Below are 12,566 nucleotides of genomic sequence, written 5' to 3'. Positions count from 1 at the left end.
TTCTCTTAATTAACTTTTATGTGATCTCTTTCCAGGAGGCAGAAGTCTGTGCAGGTTGATGCCACAGTCTTCACCTGCATTAGTATGCTGGCACGAGCCATGGGACCCAGTATCCAGCAGGACATCAAAGAGCTGTTGGAACCTATGCTGGCTGTGGGCCTGAGGTAAGTACAAGGCACGGGAGCATCTTTTTCTGTTAGCCACTGGATGGCATTGTTGACCATACAGAATGAGACCTTGAAAGTCTTCAGATTGAGAAGGAAGATTATTGCTTTTAAATGACCTTTCAGAAGATCAGGATAGCTCTTTCAGAAGAATAATATGTTTTAAGTGTGAATGTGTCTGTGAGTTACTTAAGAGCATTGGTAAAGTAATCTTTCTGGAGAACTAGTGAATTCAAAAGCAATCTCCTTTACTTTCCACTATTCAAACACATTTGGCAACAACCAGCAAAAATGTAGAAAACCTCGGAAGGGCAGCAGATTTCTGCTGTGTCAAATTGGCAGGGAAGGAGGATTGAAGCGCTGAATATTTGCTCCTAGCTTCTTTCACCTTTGAAGCTGACACTTCCTACTGGAAATTTCCTGGCTGGTGAAGCTGTTAATATGGGAGGGTATGGAGAAAGTATCCAGATAGCACAAAGCTGTTTAGATTAATGTTACTATCTGGAAGTGAATTTAGTTGCCGTTGTATCTAAAAAGCACAACTATAAGGAATCACTTAGATTTGTAACAGTATTCTAACAATATTGCCAAATGTGGCAATGTGTGCTGCAGTGGGGCAGTTTGCTCACCAAGTTCAAACAAGAAGGTTGTCTCGTGCCTGAGTTTGCACAAGGACCCTTGTGCTCTGCTGGCAGGTGTTGCTGTGATGTGTGATGTGCCCACAATTATCTTCTGATGGGCAAAGGCATAAACAAAAAAATATGCACCTCATATTGTTTCTGTTCTAATGGCTACCTGCCTGCTTCTTGCCCTCAGCCCTGCTCTGACAGCTGTGCTATACGACTTGAGTCGTCAGATCCCCCAGCTAAAGAAGGATATCCAGGATGGGCTGCTGAAAATGCTCTCCCTTGTTCTGATGCACAAGCCTCTGCGACATCCAGGCATGCCAAAGGGCCTTGCCCACCAGCTTGCCTCCCCCAGCCTCACCAACATCCCAGAGGCCAGTGATGTGGGTAGCATCACCCTTGCTCTTCGTACACTGGGTAGCTTTGAGTTTGAAGGTAAGATGAAATAAGGAAGCAGGGGACCAAGGGGTGTGGGATATAAGCAGTAGAGTGAAAGTAGCAGGAAAACTCTGAGAGCACTTTCTTTAAACTCCTATTCCCTGGTAAGACCAGTAATTGAGGTGTAAACCTGTGCTCAGCTCCCCATGTTCTTCTTTTTAGGCCACTCTCTGACTCAGTTCGTTCGGCACTGCGCAGACCACTTTCTGAACAGCGAGCACAAGGAGATCCGGATGGAAGCCGCCCGCACTTGCTCTCGCTTGCTCACACCTTCCATCCATTTGATCAGCGGTCACGCCCATGTGGTCAGTCAGACAGCAGTGCAGGTTGTGGCTGACGTTCTCAGCAAATTGCTCGTGGTTGGAATAACTGACCCAGGTTAGTGTGGGACTTGGAGAAAAGGGTTCTCCTACCACGTGTTAATTTTAGCACGTGAGCAGGTCACAATATTAAGGTTGTAGTAGAATTTCAGTATATTTGCCACTAACTTAAGCTGTCATTCTTTATAAATTAAAAAGGTCTCCCAGTTTCTCTTGCCAGATCTTGATTTTTGAGGTATTAATAGAACACTAGTGCAAAATACTCTTAACTGTGCACCTGGAACTAGATAAAGCCGTGAGACTTCCGATGTTGTTCTGTGTTGTGGCCTTCAACTTTGTAGTTTGGGAAGGGAAGTCCCTTCCATTGAATCTTCTTACTTGATTTTTTTAATTCTATCAGTTGCAATACAGTAACCTGAGATGAGTTAATTTTCTGCACGCTGCCTCCAGATGTGCCACTTGTAGGTTGTCGTTGTACTGATCTGGGTGCTGGGGCAGTGCTGAGCAGCACTGGATCTGTTGGGCTGACCTACCCTGTGTCTCATCTAAAACACTGGTGTAGTGTCTCATGCTGGGGAAGCTCTCAGCATTTCCCTGAGGTTGTGAAGAATTTTTGAGGCCAGTTTGTGAATACAGGCAATAATAAGAACAGGAGTTTACTGCATTTAAAGAGAAACAAATATGTTTTTGCAGACCCTGATATACGTTTCTGTGTGTTGGCTTCTTTGGATGAGCGATTTGATGCTCACCTCGCCCAGGCAGAAAACTTGCAAGCTCTCTTTGTGGCCCTGAATGATCAAGTATTTGAAATCCGAGAGCTGGCCATCTGTACTGTGGGTCGCCTGAGCAGCATGAACCCTGCTTTTGTCATGCCTTTCCTGCGCAAAATGTTAATCCAGGTAATGAAGAGGGATGCCTGCAGTGAAAATGGAGTAGTTGGTGTTGAGTCTAAGATGGTGTTAAAGAACTGGGCTATCTAGCTGTAGTGAATGTGTGGGAGAGTGGAGGAACAGCTCCGTTTTGGAAAATATTTATTACCCAGCTTTGTAGGTTTCAGGAATTCTTTTTAATGATGTTTGGCCTGAAGCTCTAAGGCTGTATTAGAGAGGAGAGGATAGCAGTTGTTATGTCACCCCACATTCATCGTACTGGAGTGCTTTCCATCTGTATTGAGGAAGAATATTCTGTGCTTCTTTTAGGTGAATGAATGGCACCACTTCATAAATGTAGATGGTTGTGGAGCCATCTATTCTGTACTATGCTAATTAATTTCAGCTTCTTTTAGTCATAAATGGTGTGTAAATGTAGAACACCCTTTACAAGTGCTGAGATGTTTTTTCTCTGTGTTGTTATTGGACAGGAGAGCAGGAAATCCAAAGAGTTTTTGCCTACCTTTATGTTCCCTGTTCTCATGCTTCCATTGTCACTTCTGTAGATTCTAACAGAGCTGGAACACAGCGGTGTTGGCAGGATTAAAGAGCAAAGTGCCAGGATGTTGGGTCACCTGGTTTCTAACGCTCCACGCCTCATTCGTCCGTATATGGAACCTATCCTTAAGGTAAGAGTCTCTGTATGTTTCCTGGAGACTTTGGAGTGAGATGATAGAGCAAGTCGATACACAACCCTCAGGAGCTGCAGTTCTTTTGCTTCTTCATAGCAGGAAAAAGTCAGATTGGTGTGGATGTCACCCATAGTAACACCTGTGGGGGACAGTGTAACCTAACCTTATTCTGGATTTGCATGAAGTTTGTGAAACAAAAGTTTCATTTGTTGTTGAAATGCTCACCATGATGCAAGTTGAGCCCCTGTGGAATCAATTTCAGGTGTAAACAAAGGAAAGATAATTTTGAGTACTGTATGTACAGCAAGGAGTCTTTTAAACACACTCTAATGTGTTCCTCTGTCACCTACCAGGCACTGATTGTGAAACTGAAAGATCCTGATCCAGATCCAAATCCAGGGGTGATTAACAACGTCTTAGCTACCATAGGGGAGCTGGCACAGGTAGGGATACTGCAGGCACCTCTTTGCCATGCTAGTCAGTTGTTAAGCTTTTGGCAATGCTAGATGAAGGACTTGGATTTTTGTCTTTCAATAGGTCAGTGGGCTGGAAATGAGGAAATGGGTGGATGAGCTCTTCATTATAATTATGGACATGCTACAGGACTCCTCTCTGCTGGCTAAAAGACAGGTAAGTGTTTGACAGCTGCAGGAAGCTTGCCATCCACTGTGGCCAAAGCTGTCAAAGTATCTACATGTCCCATCATAGCTGCTAAAATGAACCTGTAAATCACTCAAGTCTCTTGTGGGGTGTACGATCACACTCGTGGCACATAGGTGAGTGGCTGGCTGTTGTGACATAGTACAGAGCTGATAAAGAAGAAGAAAGAAGAAAAAGGAAGCAGTTTTTGTTGGAAGTCTTGGACTCACTGAATTGAATGCCTGGTTAAATTGTATCTCTGAGGGTAATTATGGCAGTGAGAGTCTAACAAATTGTTGATTATCACTTCCTTTCCTATTGCCACTATTTATAGAGGCTTTCAAGCCGTGGACTGTGGTTTGCAGTGTGATGCTAAGATGCTCAAAGAAACTTTACAGAAGTTGAATGACTGATGGATCAGGAGACATAACAAATTCCCTGGTCAAAATTAATCTTCTCTGGGCTTGATCTTTCCAGGTGGCTCTTTGGACCCTGGGACAGCTTGTGGCCAGCACTGGTTATGTGGTGGAACCATACAGGAAGTACCCAACTTTGCTGGAGGTGCTTCTGAACTTCCTGAAGACTGAGCAGAACCAGGGCACCCGTAGAGAGGTATGAACATGAAGCTATGACACAACCATTTCTAAAAGTTTTTGGGGGAGAGAGCTGTCAAATAAATTTGTCTACCTAGGTTCAGGATGGGGGAAGGGAGGTGAAAGATCATTGTTGTGGTTGATTGAAGTACGATAAGCAGACTTCAGAGGGTGAAAGTGTTGAGTCAGGGAAATGGCCTCCAGCCATTGAATGGAAAGCAATGATGTTTTTTCCAGGCAGTCACTTTAGTTCCAGATCTTTTCTCTTTAATCTTCAGAACCTTTCCAAACATGTGGTTTCATGTGTTGACTTTTGCCTTGGTGATGGAGTCCTGATGAATTCTCATTATGTTTCTGTCTTACCAGGCTATTCGTGTGTTAGGGTTGCTGGGTGCTTTGGACCCTTACAAACACAAAGTGAACATTGGCATGATTGATCAGTCACGAGATGCTTCAGCTGTCAGCCTATCAGAGTCCAAATCCAGCCAGGATTCTTGTAAGCATCTGAATTTATTTCAAGTGAATAGCTTTATGATCCACAAACAGGTCTTGATATTTGGTTTTTAGTTTTGTTTTTTGTTGTTGTTTTGTTATTAACAGTTTGTCTCCTCTTCTTAACAAATTATTAGTGTGTGTGTTTTCACCTAATGCTCAGGTGCCATTCAATATGTAGCTTGTGACACTACCTTCTTTCTCTTAGCGGACTACAGTACCAGTGAGATGTTGGTGAACATGGGAAACCTCCCTCTGGATGAGTTCTATCCAGCTGTCTCTATGGTGGCACTGATGAGAATTTTCCGAGACCAATCCTTATCCCAACACCACACTATGGTAGTTCAGGCCATCACCTTTATTTTCAAATCTCTTGGGCTGAAGTGTGTGCAGTTCCTGCCCCAGGTCATGCCAACGTTCCTTAATGTAATACGGGTTTGTGATGGTGCCATCCGAGAGGTGAGTGTACTAGGGACCACTTCTTCATTCCTGTTTCACTGCCCTAATATAAGAATCCATTTTTTAAAAGAGAATGCGACTGGCTTTGGGCGTTGCTGTGCTATGTGTCGCTGCCAAGCATGCTGCAGAAGTGAGATTCAGCTTTGCTTTTTCTCCTGTGAGCATTTGGTAGAATATCCAGTGGAAACAATTTTTCTGCTTCTTATTGAAACAGCTGCTTCTGAGCATAATCCTTAGAAGGCCAATATTTGATTCTGGTTTTTTTATCAAGCTGGTCTTGTTCAGGAAAACAGCCTGTGCAGCTTCCAGAGCTTTCAGTGATCTCTGCATTAATGTACTGTTTCAAACAGTATTATTTAATAATAGTGGTAGATTCTTTAAATTTCTGATGCAACCATGTACTTTGGCTCATCTGTGAGAAGGAAAATGCAATTTGCTACAGTCTGCTAACATTCAGAGCAGTGTGGGTGGTGATTCCACAGCAGTGCTTTCTCTTCCTTCCCACTTAAGTTACAGTTTTAGAAGGAAATGAGAATTTTGTGAAGATAATGGGCTTAAGATTCACCTAACCAGAGATGGCTGCTGTTTGCCAAGCCTTTTTCTCAGGCAGCTGAAAATAATCTCTGGGGTGGGAAGGGCAGTTTGTACTAGTTACCGGTACTGTGTTTTATAGGTGGGATGGGTGTTCCCTTAGCAGAATCCCAACCCTGCTATAGAACCGCTGTTTTCTCCCAGACTGAACTACTACTCAGATTGGAAGGAAAACATCTCACACGCCTGGGTTGGCCGAACTCCTAGACCTGACTGATCTAACTTGCTTGAAAGCTATGCAGTTGTGCACACTCTGTTTAAAAATTTTCAGGTAAAAGAAGATGGTGAAAGTGTACTGGGGAGAAGAGCTGAGGTGGGTACGCGTGACACTAAAGCCTAAAGGAGGCAGGTCCTTGTCCTATATGTAAGCATCCTCTCACTACACCCAAAAAAAAAAAAAAGGCACATTACAGGAGCTCAGGGTTCATTTTTGGTAAATGTAGGTCTACTGCTCTCACTGAAGAAGCTGATGTTATTTCTTTCCTAGTTTTCACAAAAAACAGTTATCTCTCTTTCTGAGCTCCACTTTGTATTTTGTTACTATAGTCTTCAAATACTGCATGAAGAAATGAAATTTAATGTATGATAACTTACATTCTCGTATTTTCCTAGAGGAAAAAAGACTATATACATGTATTTTGTGGACAAAGTGATTTAAACCGCATTATTTCATACCAATCTCAAAAGTAAATTCATTGTCATGAGTGAATGCATAAGATTGTATTGGGGCAAAAGGAATTGCAAAACTGTCATAGTATGTCCAAATAAAATTGTCTCAGTCAAAATTCTTCTATGGTACAATCAACCACCTTTTCAAAAAAATGTGGTATTTCTGGCAAGGACCAAACTCTCTTCCCCAGTAACTTTTCACCAATATATCTTGGTGGGGATGGGAAAGAGTACAGAAAGAGTGTCTTAAAATGTGTGCCAGTTTGGTTTACAGGCAGGGGGAAAAGATTAGGAGCTAAATTTTTGGAAGCATCCTTCAAATGTAAATTACAAAGCTCTGTAGTTGAGGTGTTTGTGCTTGCAAGTCTATTCTGACGCTTTATAAATCTGCTGACACAAACACCTATTTGTATGCTTGACTGTCTAAGGCTTTCAGCTGACAAAATTTTTCATGCAAGTTGACGGGAGGGGTGGAAACAACCAAAAAACCCAAAACTACTCCCTCCACATGCACACACACTCAAAAACCCAAACTGCTGAGCTGAAGCTGCCAAGAATTTAGCCCCAGATTTTAAGCTATAGGAGCTATGCATGCTATTTGTTTGGTAAACGAGCTTGCAATTGGCCTGTGAAACACCATTTACCCAGCGCTGCTTTCATATTTGAATAAGCTACACTGATTGCTACACATTTCTTCCTTCCAGTTCCTGTTCCAGCAGCTAGGGATGTTGGTGTCCTTTGTGAGAAGTCATATTCGGCCCTATATGGATGAAATTGTCACCCTGATGAGAGTGAGTACAATCTTTAAGCCAGCATTTTACTGTCAGAAGAGGTGGATGGTGTTTCTGTCATTATCAAATGGATCTATTACTTCATCAATTCATATGAAGTGCAGAATTCCATATGTTTGAAATAATAATTGTATTTTGAAATAACATGTTTGAAACAATAACAAATTATTACTAGTAACTGGAATGAGAGCAGCTCCTAGATTCTGCTAGTGCCTGAGTTCTTTTGAGCACTTGGATTTTTTTGCAGTTATTACTTTCAGTAACATAAGTTTAGCAAGAAGTGTTTGGAGTTCATAAATAGGTGGCATTTCACTTCATTTTCACTTACTGTTTGCAAACACAAGGATTAGGAAAAATCAGTTGCCTGGAGGTTGTTTTTAACAGCTATAAATATACTGAAGGCACAGAGTTTTTTTAAAAACAGACTAAAACTGCCAATTGATATTAGTCTATAAGGGAAGTGTAGTCCCTCCCTTCAGTCTTGAATTTATCTAGAGACTGTCTCCTACAGTTTGCTTTTCTTGTAATTGTACAGCTCAATTGAAGAACTCGTTTAATTTTTTCCTTTTTTTTTTTTCCTTTTTTCCTTCTGTAGGACTTCTGGGTCATGAACAACTCCATACAGAGCACAATTATCCTACTTATTGAGCAAATCGTAGTAGCTCTAGGAGGTGAATTCAAACTCTATCTGCCTCAGCTCATTCCTCACATGTTACGGGTCTTCATGCATGACAATAGTCAGAGTCGCATTGTCTCTGTCAAGGTGAGTGGGAAGCTGAGTTGGTTTGGGTGTTGCCGAGGCAGGTGCCCAATGTGCCGTGCTGCAACAGGGCTTCTTGCTTCTGTGTTGCAAGCAAGTGGGAGAGGTGCAGTTCAGCAACGGCTCGATGTGAAATGATGCAGACAGTACTTTGTTTAAAGTGCAGGGTTGAAGCATATTTTCACTGGATACTGACTGATTTAAAATGCACCTCTTGCAAGACTTTGAGTCACATTGGGTCATTTTTCCCTCCAGCTATTGAATGCGATCCAGCTCTTTGGAGCTAACTTGGATGACTACCTTCATTTGTTACTACCTCCCATTGTAAAGCTGTTTGATGCCCCAGATGTCCCAGTGGTGGCTCGCAAGTAAGTGTTGGTGGCTTTGCAGTCTCTTTTTTTTGCCTGTGATATCCAAGTTCTGCAGTGGCTGCCCTAACCCTGTGTAGAATGAAATACTTAGTTCCTTCCATGGGTTTTCTCTGTGTTAAATCATTATGGAAGGTTTATTTTTGTTTGGATGTCACAGCGCTGTTACTAGCTTTTCTTGGGTATAGACTTTTACTTTCTGGTTCTCACCTGCCAGTATTCTAGTCACCACAATTTGCAAGCTGTCCTGCAAGTACTTGCTGTGTTAACAGAGTTCTGGTGACCTGTTTTTCCTATTATTATTGACACCTAGGAGGATTGAACATGAATCACTTATTTTTACACCTCGTTTCTCCTGTCTTTTATCATGAGAGATAAGCCCTCCCTTCTTTCTACTCTGACTTTAGAGCTGCTCTAGAAACTGTGGACCGTTTGACAGAGTCCCTGGATTTCACTGATTATGCTTCACGGATTATTCATCCCATTGTGCGAACACTAGATCAGAGCCCTGAGCTAAGAACAACTGCAATGGACACCCTCTCCTCTCTGGTGTTCCAGCTGGGAAAGAAGGTAATATTCTTCTTAGGCTTGAAGTCTCACAGAAGGAGGGACTGTCCCAAAGATCAGGACTTTAAAGTTGAATATTTGCAATGTGCTCACTCTGGATTCTAAAGAAAAGAGATTTTTTTTTTTCCTCTCTTAGTTGTATTTGGAATCAGGAGTTACTGAAATCAAACTTTCACAATTGGTTTCTTATAAGATCAATGAAACAAAGGTGTAATTTTACTGCTCTTGATGACACTGAGTAATTAGCATTTGATGCATTCCCCTGTACAGTACCAGATTTTTATCCCGATGGTGAACAAAGTTCTGGTGCGACACAGAATTAACCATCAGCGCTACGATGTTCTTATCTGCAGAATTGTAAAGGTGAGTTGACAAGTGTGTAGCTGTTTGCATAAAGGCGCTTTGGGGATGTTTTCGTGTTGATACAGGTGTGGCTGGGAACTTCACTTTGAGTTACTCATAAAATGGAGAATGGTTATTGCTCTATTTGTGTGTTAAGTACAGCTTTTTAAGGAGACTTTGAGATTACATTGGGAAAATTATTGCCAGCCAACATCAATTATTTCCTATGGAAAAATCACTGCAAGTTCTAGGTAAGTTCTCAGTAGTTCTCAAATGCAGATTTACCCTACAAATGCAGATTTACCCTATTTTTTCCACAGTTTCAGGACTTACTGAGATAACAAGGTCTCCTTATGTTCTGCAGCATCCCACATTTGGAAACCTCACTAACTGCTTTGTGGTTTGATTAGTGTGGAACAAGTAGCACACTGCTGTTCAAGGCTTACTAGTGAGTCAAGTAGGAAAGAGTGCTTGTTTGAAGGTGTATTATTTTGACTTTTAGTACTAGGAGCTAAGATTTCTTACCAGTTATCATGAATAGAAAGGGGATATCATTCAAGTTCTCTGGTTTAGAAGGTGTAATCATTTCAATGAAAGATGGTTATTCGCTTCACAAATTTTGCTGTGAGATTGGATAGTGCTCTGACTTTATCATCCATTTTGCTTGTAGAAAATTGCTTTTGTGTGGGTGTGATCTTCACTGTAAGCTATTTATTGTAGGGTTATACTCTTGCTGATGAGGAGGAGGATCCCCTGATTTATCAGCACCGAATGTTGAGAAGCAACCAGGGAGAAACTTTGGCCAGTGGTCCGGTGGAAACAGGTCCTATGAAGAAATTACATGTTAGCACCATCAACCTGCAGAAGGTAAGACTGGAGCTCTGCACAGCATGGGTTTGCTGCTGAAGAGAGGAGCTATTGTGTCACATCTAAGGAGTTTGTCTGACACATCTGAACTACATTTATTTACATCTCTTTTCTGTTTTCAGTTCTGTACAAAACTGAGGTTAAAATAGTGTCTGAGACTCTCTAAAGTTGCTTAGCACCTTCTAATTTTAAAGACAGAAGCAACTGAATTATCGGACTAATAATGGCTGTGAAGTAATCTTGACAGCTTCTTCTTATGTGAAGTATGCACAAGACTTCCTAGATCACAAGGAATCATCTGTAGCTTCTAGAGACATCTGTTTCAGAGTCTCTGCCTTTTTTTATCAGCCACTTCTTACATCTTAGTGCTATATTCTTTTGAAGCCAGTATAGACCTTAAATAGCTAAGCACTGACTAATTTGAACAGTAAATGCATGTAGCACTCAGTTCAGTAGTGGAATGGGTTGGTTTGAAAATGCTTGACCTAAAAATGTAATTCTAAACACATTAAGTATTTTTAAGCTGATGTTTCAAGAGTGGCTTCAGCTCTTGATGTATTTTTGTAGGGGAAGAATTATTCATGTTAAATACTTGGCATGTTATGAGAGGAATACATTTAGGGAAGATTTCTTAGAAATGAGACTGAAGTACTGCAAATTATCTGGTAAAGGTAACGGATTTCAGGGAATTGTAAAGGGAATCTCAACAATGTGATTTGGAGCTGTAATGAAGTAATGCTGCCTGCTGATGGATTTCTTCTGTTTTTGGATAGTGGTTCATTTGACAGTTGAATTGTCTTGCTTTGTACCGCAGGCATGGGGAGCAGCAAGAAGAGTTTCCAAAGATGACTGGTTGGAATGGTTAAGAAGACTGAGTTTGGAGCTGCTGAAAGATTCCTCCTCACCATCCCTGCGGTCATGCTGGGCCCTGGCTCAGGCATATAATCCTATGGCTCGGTAAAGTAATTCTGGCTTTTTCGGATCTCTTGAAATTGCAGATGCAAGCCAGATATTATAAGGGGAAAGAAAATTACTTAAAAGCTCTTAGATTCCATAAATAGAGAAAGTTCCTGCTACGGCACAAATCAAATAGCTAGCAACTTGATTTCATTTCCACTCTTCTCAGTTGGCTGCTCCATGATGTGCACAAAATCTTTGAGTGGAATTCTGCATATTAGTCTAGAAATAACATAAGGCACATAAAAGTGAAGCTGGAAAAACAGCAAGGCATGAAATAGTTTCAAGGATCTACTGTGGGTGAATAAAAATGCCTCTGAGTGTAATAAGCCACAGTGCTTTATTTCTTTTGCAACCAGTATGTCTGGAGAAACTTTGAGTTTCTGTAAGCAGTTGCCTGTTTATCTCTTCTTGATGATATACACTGGTCATCTCAGTGCATATGAATCTGACTACTGCTGTTTGAAAAGGGTTCACTCCAGGTTTAATTTTGTCTTAATGTGAGTTTTATCATTTTCGAAATAGAAGGGTAAACAGCATGATGAAAAGTCAGCAATTCCTAGGTAGGCAGAGGTAATGCTAGTGTCCTCCATGTATGTTCCATGCATCTCAAACCCATCCCACAGTATTTCACCACAGTACTAGCAGTGACAAGGGCTGTCACTCTATCTGTTTTTCAGCACCTTTCCTCCTTCTCAAGCTTTGCCACTAACACAAACTCCAGCTATCACAGTCCCCTAGTGAGCACAGAAAACACAAGTGTTGCAGCATGTGTGTCCAGAGAAATGTACGATCATCTTTTTCACTACATTCGCTTGTGATCTCAGTCAGACTTAGGCCTGGTTCTTCATAGCAGAAGACAAGAGCACCCCTGCTGCTAAGAGTTTGTTCTAGCCTGAAATACTTGCTTAGCATATGATTGTACAGTTTCTACTATTGTAGTATATCATCCTATTATATATTTTTAAAATGCAGGTTTCACTATTTGGTGCAGAAGTTAGCTTTATGAAAACTAATCACTATTTATTGCAGGTAAACATAGCTCTCTTTCTCTGAACATGAAGGCAAGTCTGCTGTCAAATAGACTTTTTCTTATGAATAATGAATCCCCACCTCTCACTCTCTTTTGTTTTCCTCCTCAGAGATCTCTTCAATGCTGCTTTCGTTTCATGCTGGTCTGAACTAAATGAAGACCAGCAGGATGAGCTGATCCGAAGCATTGAATTGGCCCTGACTTCTCAGGACATTGCAGAAGTCACTCAGACACTGCTGAACTTGGCAGAATTCATGGAACACAGTGACAAGGTAGAGATGCTGTTAGGCAACTCTTTTCTAATGCTGGCTAGCTGGCTGATGTCTACT

General features: G+C 41.4%; 1 protein-coding gene across 6 annotated transcripts in view; it reads left to right on the top strand.

The window, feature by feature from the left end:
* MTOR (mechanistic target of rapamycin kinase) overlaps positions 1-12,566 on the top strand; it is a 66,805-nt gene that overhangs the window by 7,270 nt on the left and 46,969 nt on the right. For 4 of the 6 annotated variants that reach the window (XM_074892546.1, XM_074892544.1, XM_074892543.1 and 1 more), the window contains 19 exons: positions 36-164; positions 981-1,225; positions 1,391-1,606; positions 2,242-2,447; positions 2,984-3,106; positions 3,463-3,552; positions 3,647-3,739; positions 4,226-4,360; positions 4,708-4,837; positions 5,042-5,292; positions 6,155-6,196; positions 7,257-7,343; positions 7,939-8,106; positions 8,359-8,471; positions 8,879-9,041; positions 9,309-9,401; positions 10,101-10,247; positions 11,062-11,204; positions 12,347-12,509. In XM_074892546.1, coding sequence (XP_074748647.1) covers positions 36-164; positions 981-1,225; positions 1,391-1,606; positions 2,242-2,447; positions 2,984-3,106; positions 3,463-3,552; positions 3,647-3,739; positions 4,226-4,360; positions 4,708-4,837; positions 5,042-5,292; positions 6,155-6,196; positions 7,257-7,343; positions 7,939-8,106; positions 8,359-8,471; positions 8,879-9,041; positions 9,309-9,401; positions 10,101-10,247; positions 11,062-11,204; positions 12,347-12,509 — 2,737 coding nt within the window. The remainder of the gene's footprint in view (positions 1-35; positions 165-980; positions 1,226-1,390; positions 1,607-2,241; positions 2,448-2,983; positions 3,107-3,462; positions 3,553-3,646; positions 3,740-4,225; positions 4,361-4,707; positions 4,838-5,041; positions 5,293-6,154; positions 6,197-7,256; positions 7,344-7,938; positions 8,107-8,358; positions 8,472-8,878; positions 9,042-9,308; positions 9,402-10,100; positions 10,248-11,061; positions 11,205-12,346; positions 12,510-12,566) is intronic. The other 2 variants (XM_074892547.1, XM_074892545.1) reach the window with 1 other exon arrangement.

This window comes from Strix uralensis, chromosome 23, assembly GCF_047716275.1.
Source record: "Strix uralensis isolate ZFMK-TIS-50842 chromosome 23, bStrUra1, whole genome shotgun sequence".
Taxonomy (NCBI): Eukaryota; Metazoa; Chordata; class Aves; order Strigiformes; family Strigidae; genus Strix; species Strix uralensis.
The sequence above is the reverse complement of the archived record's forward strand: the minus strand, read 5'-3'. Positions and strand labels throughout refer to the sequence as shown.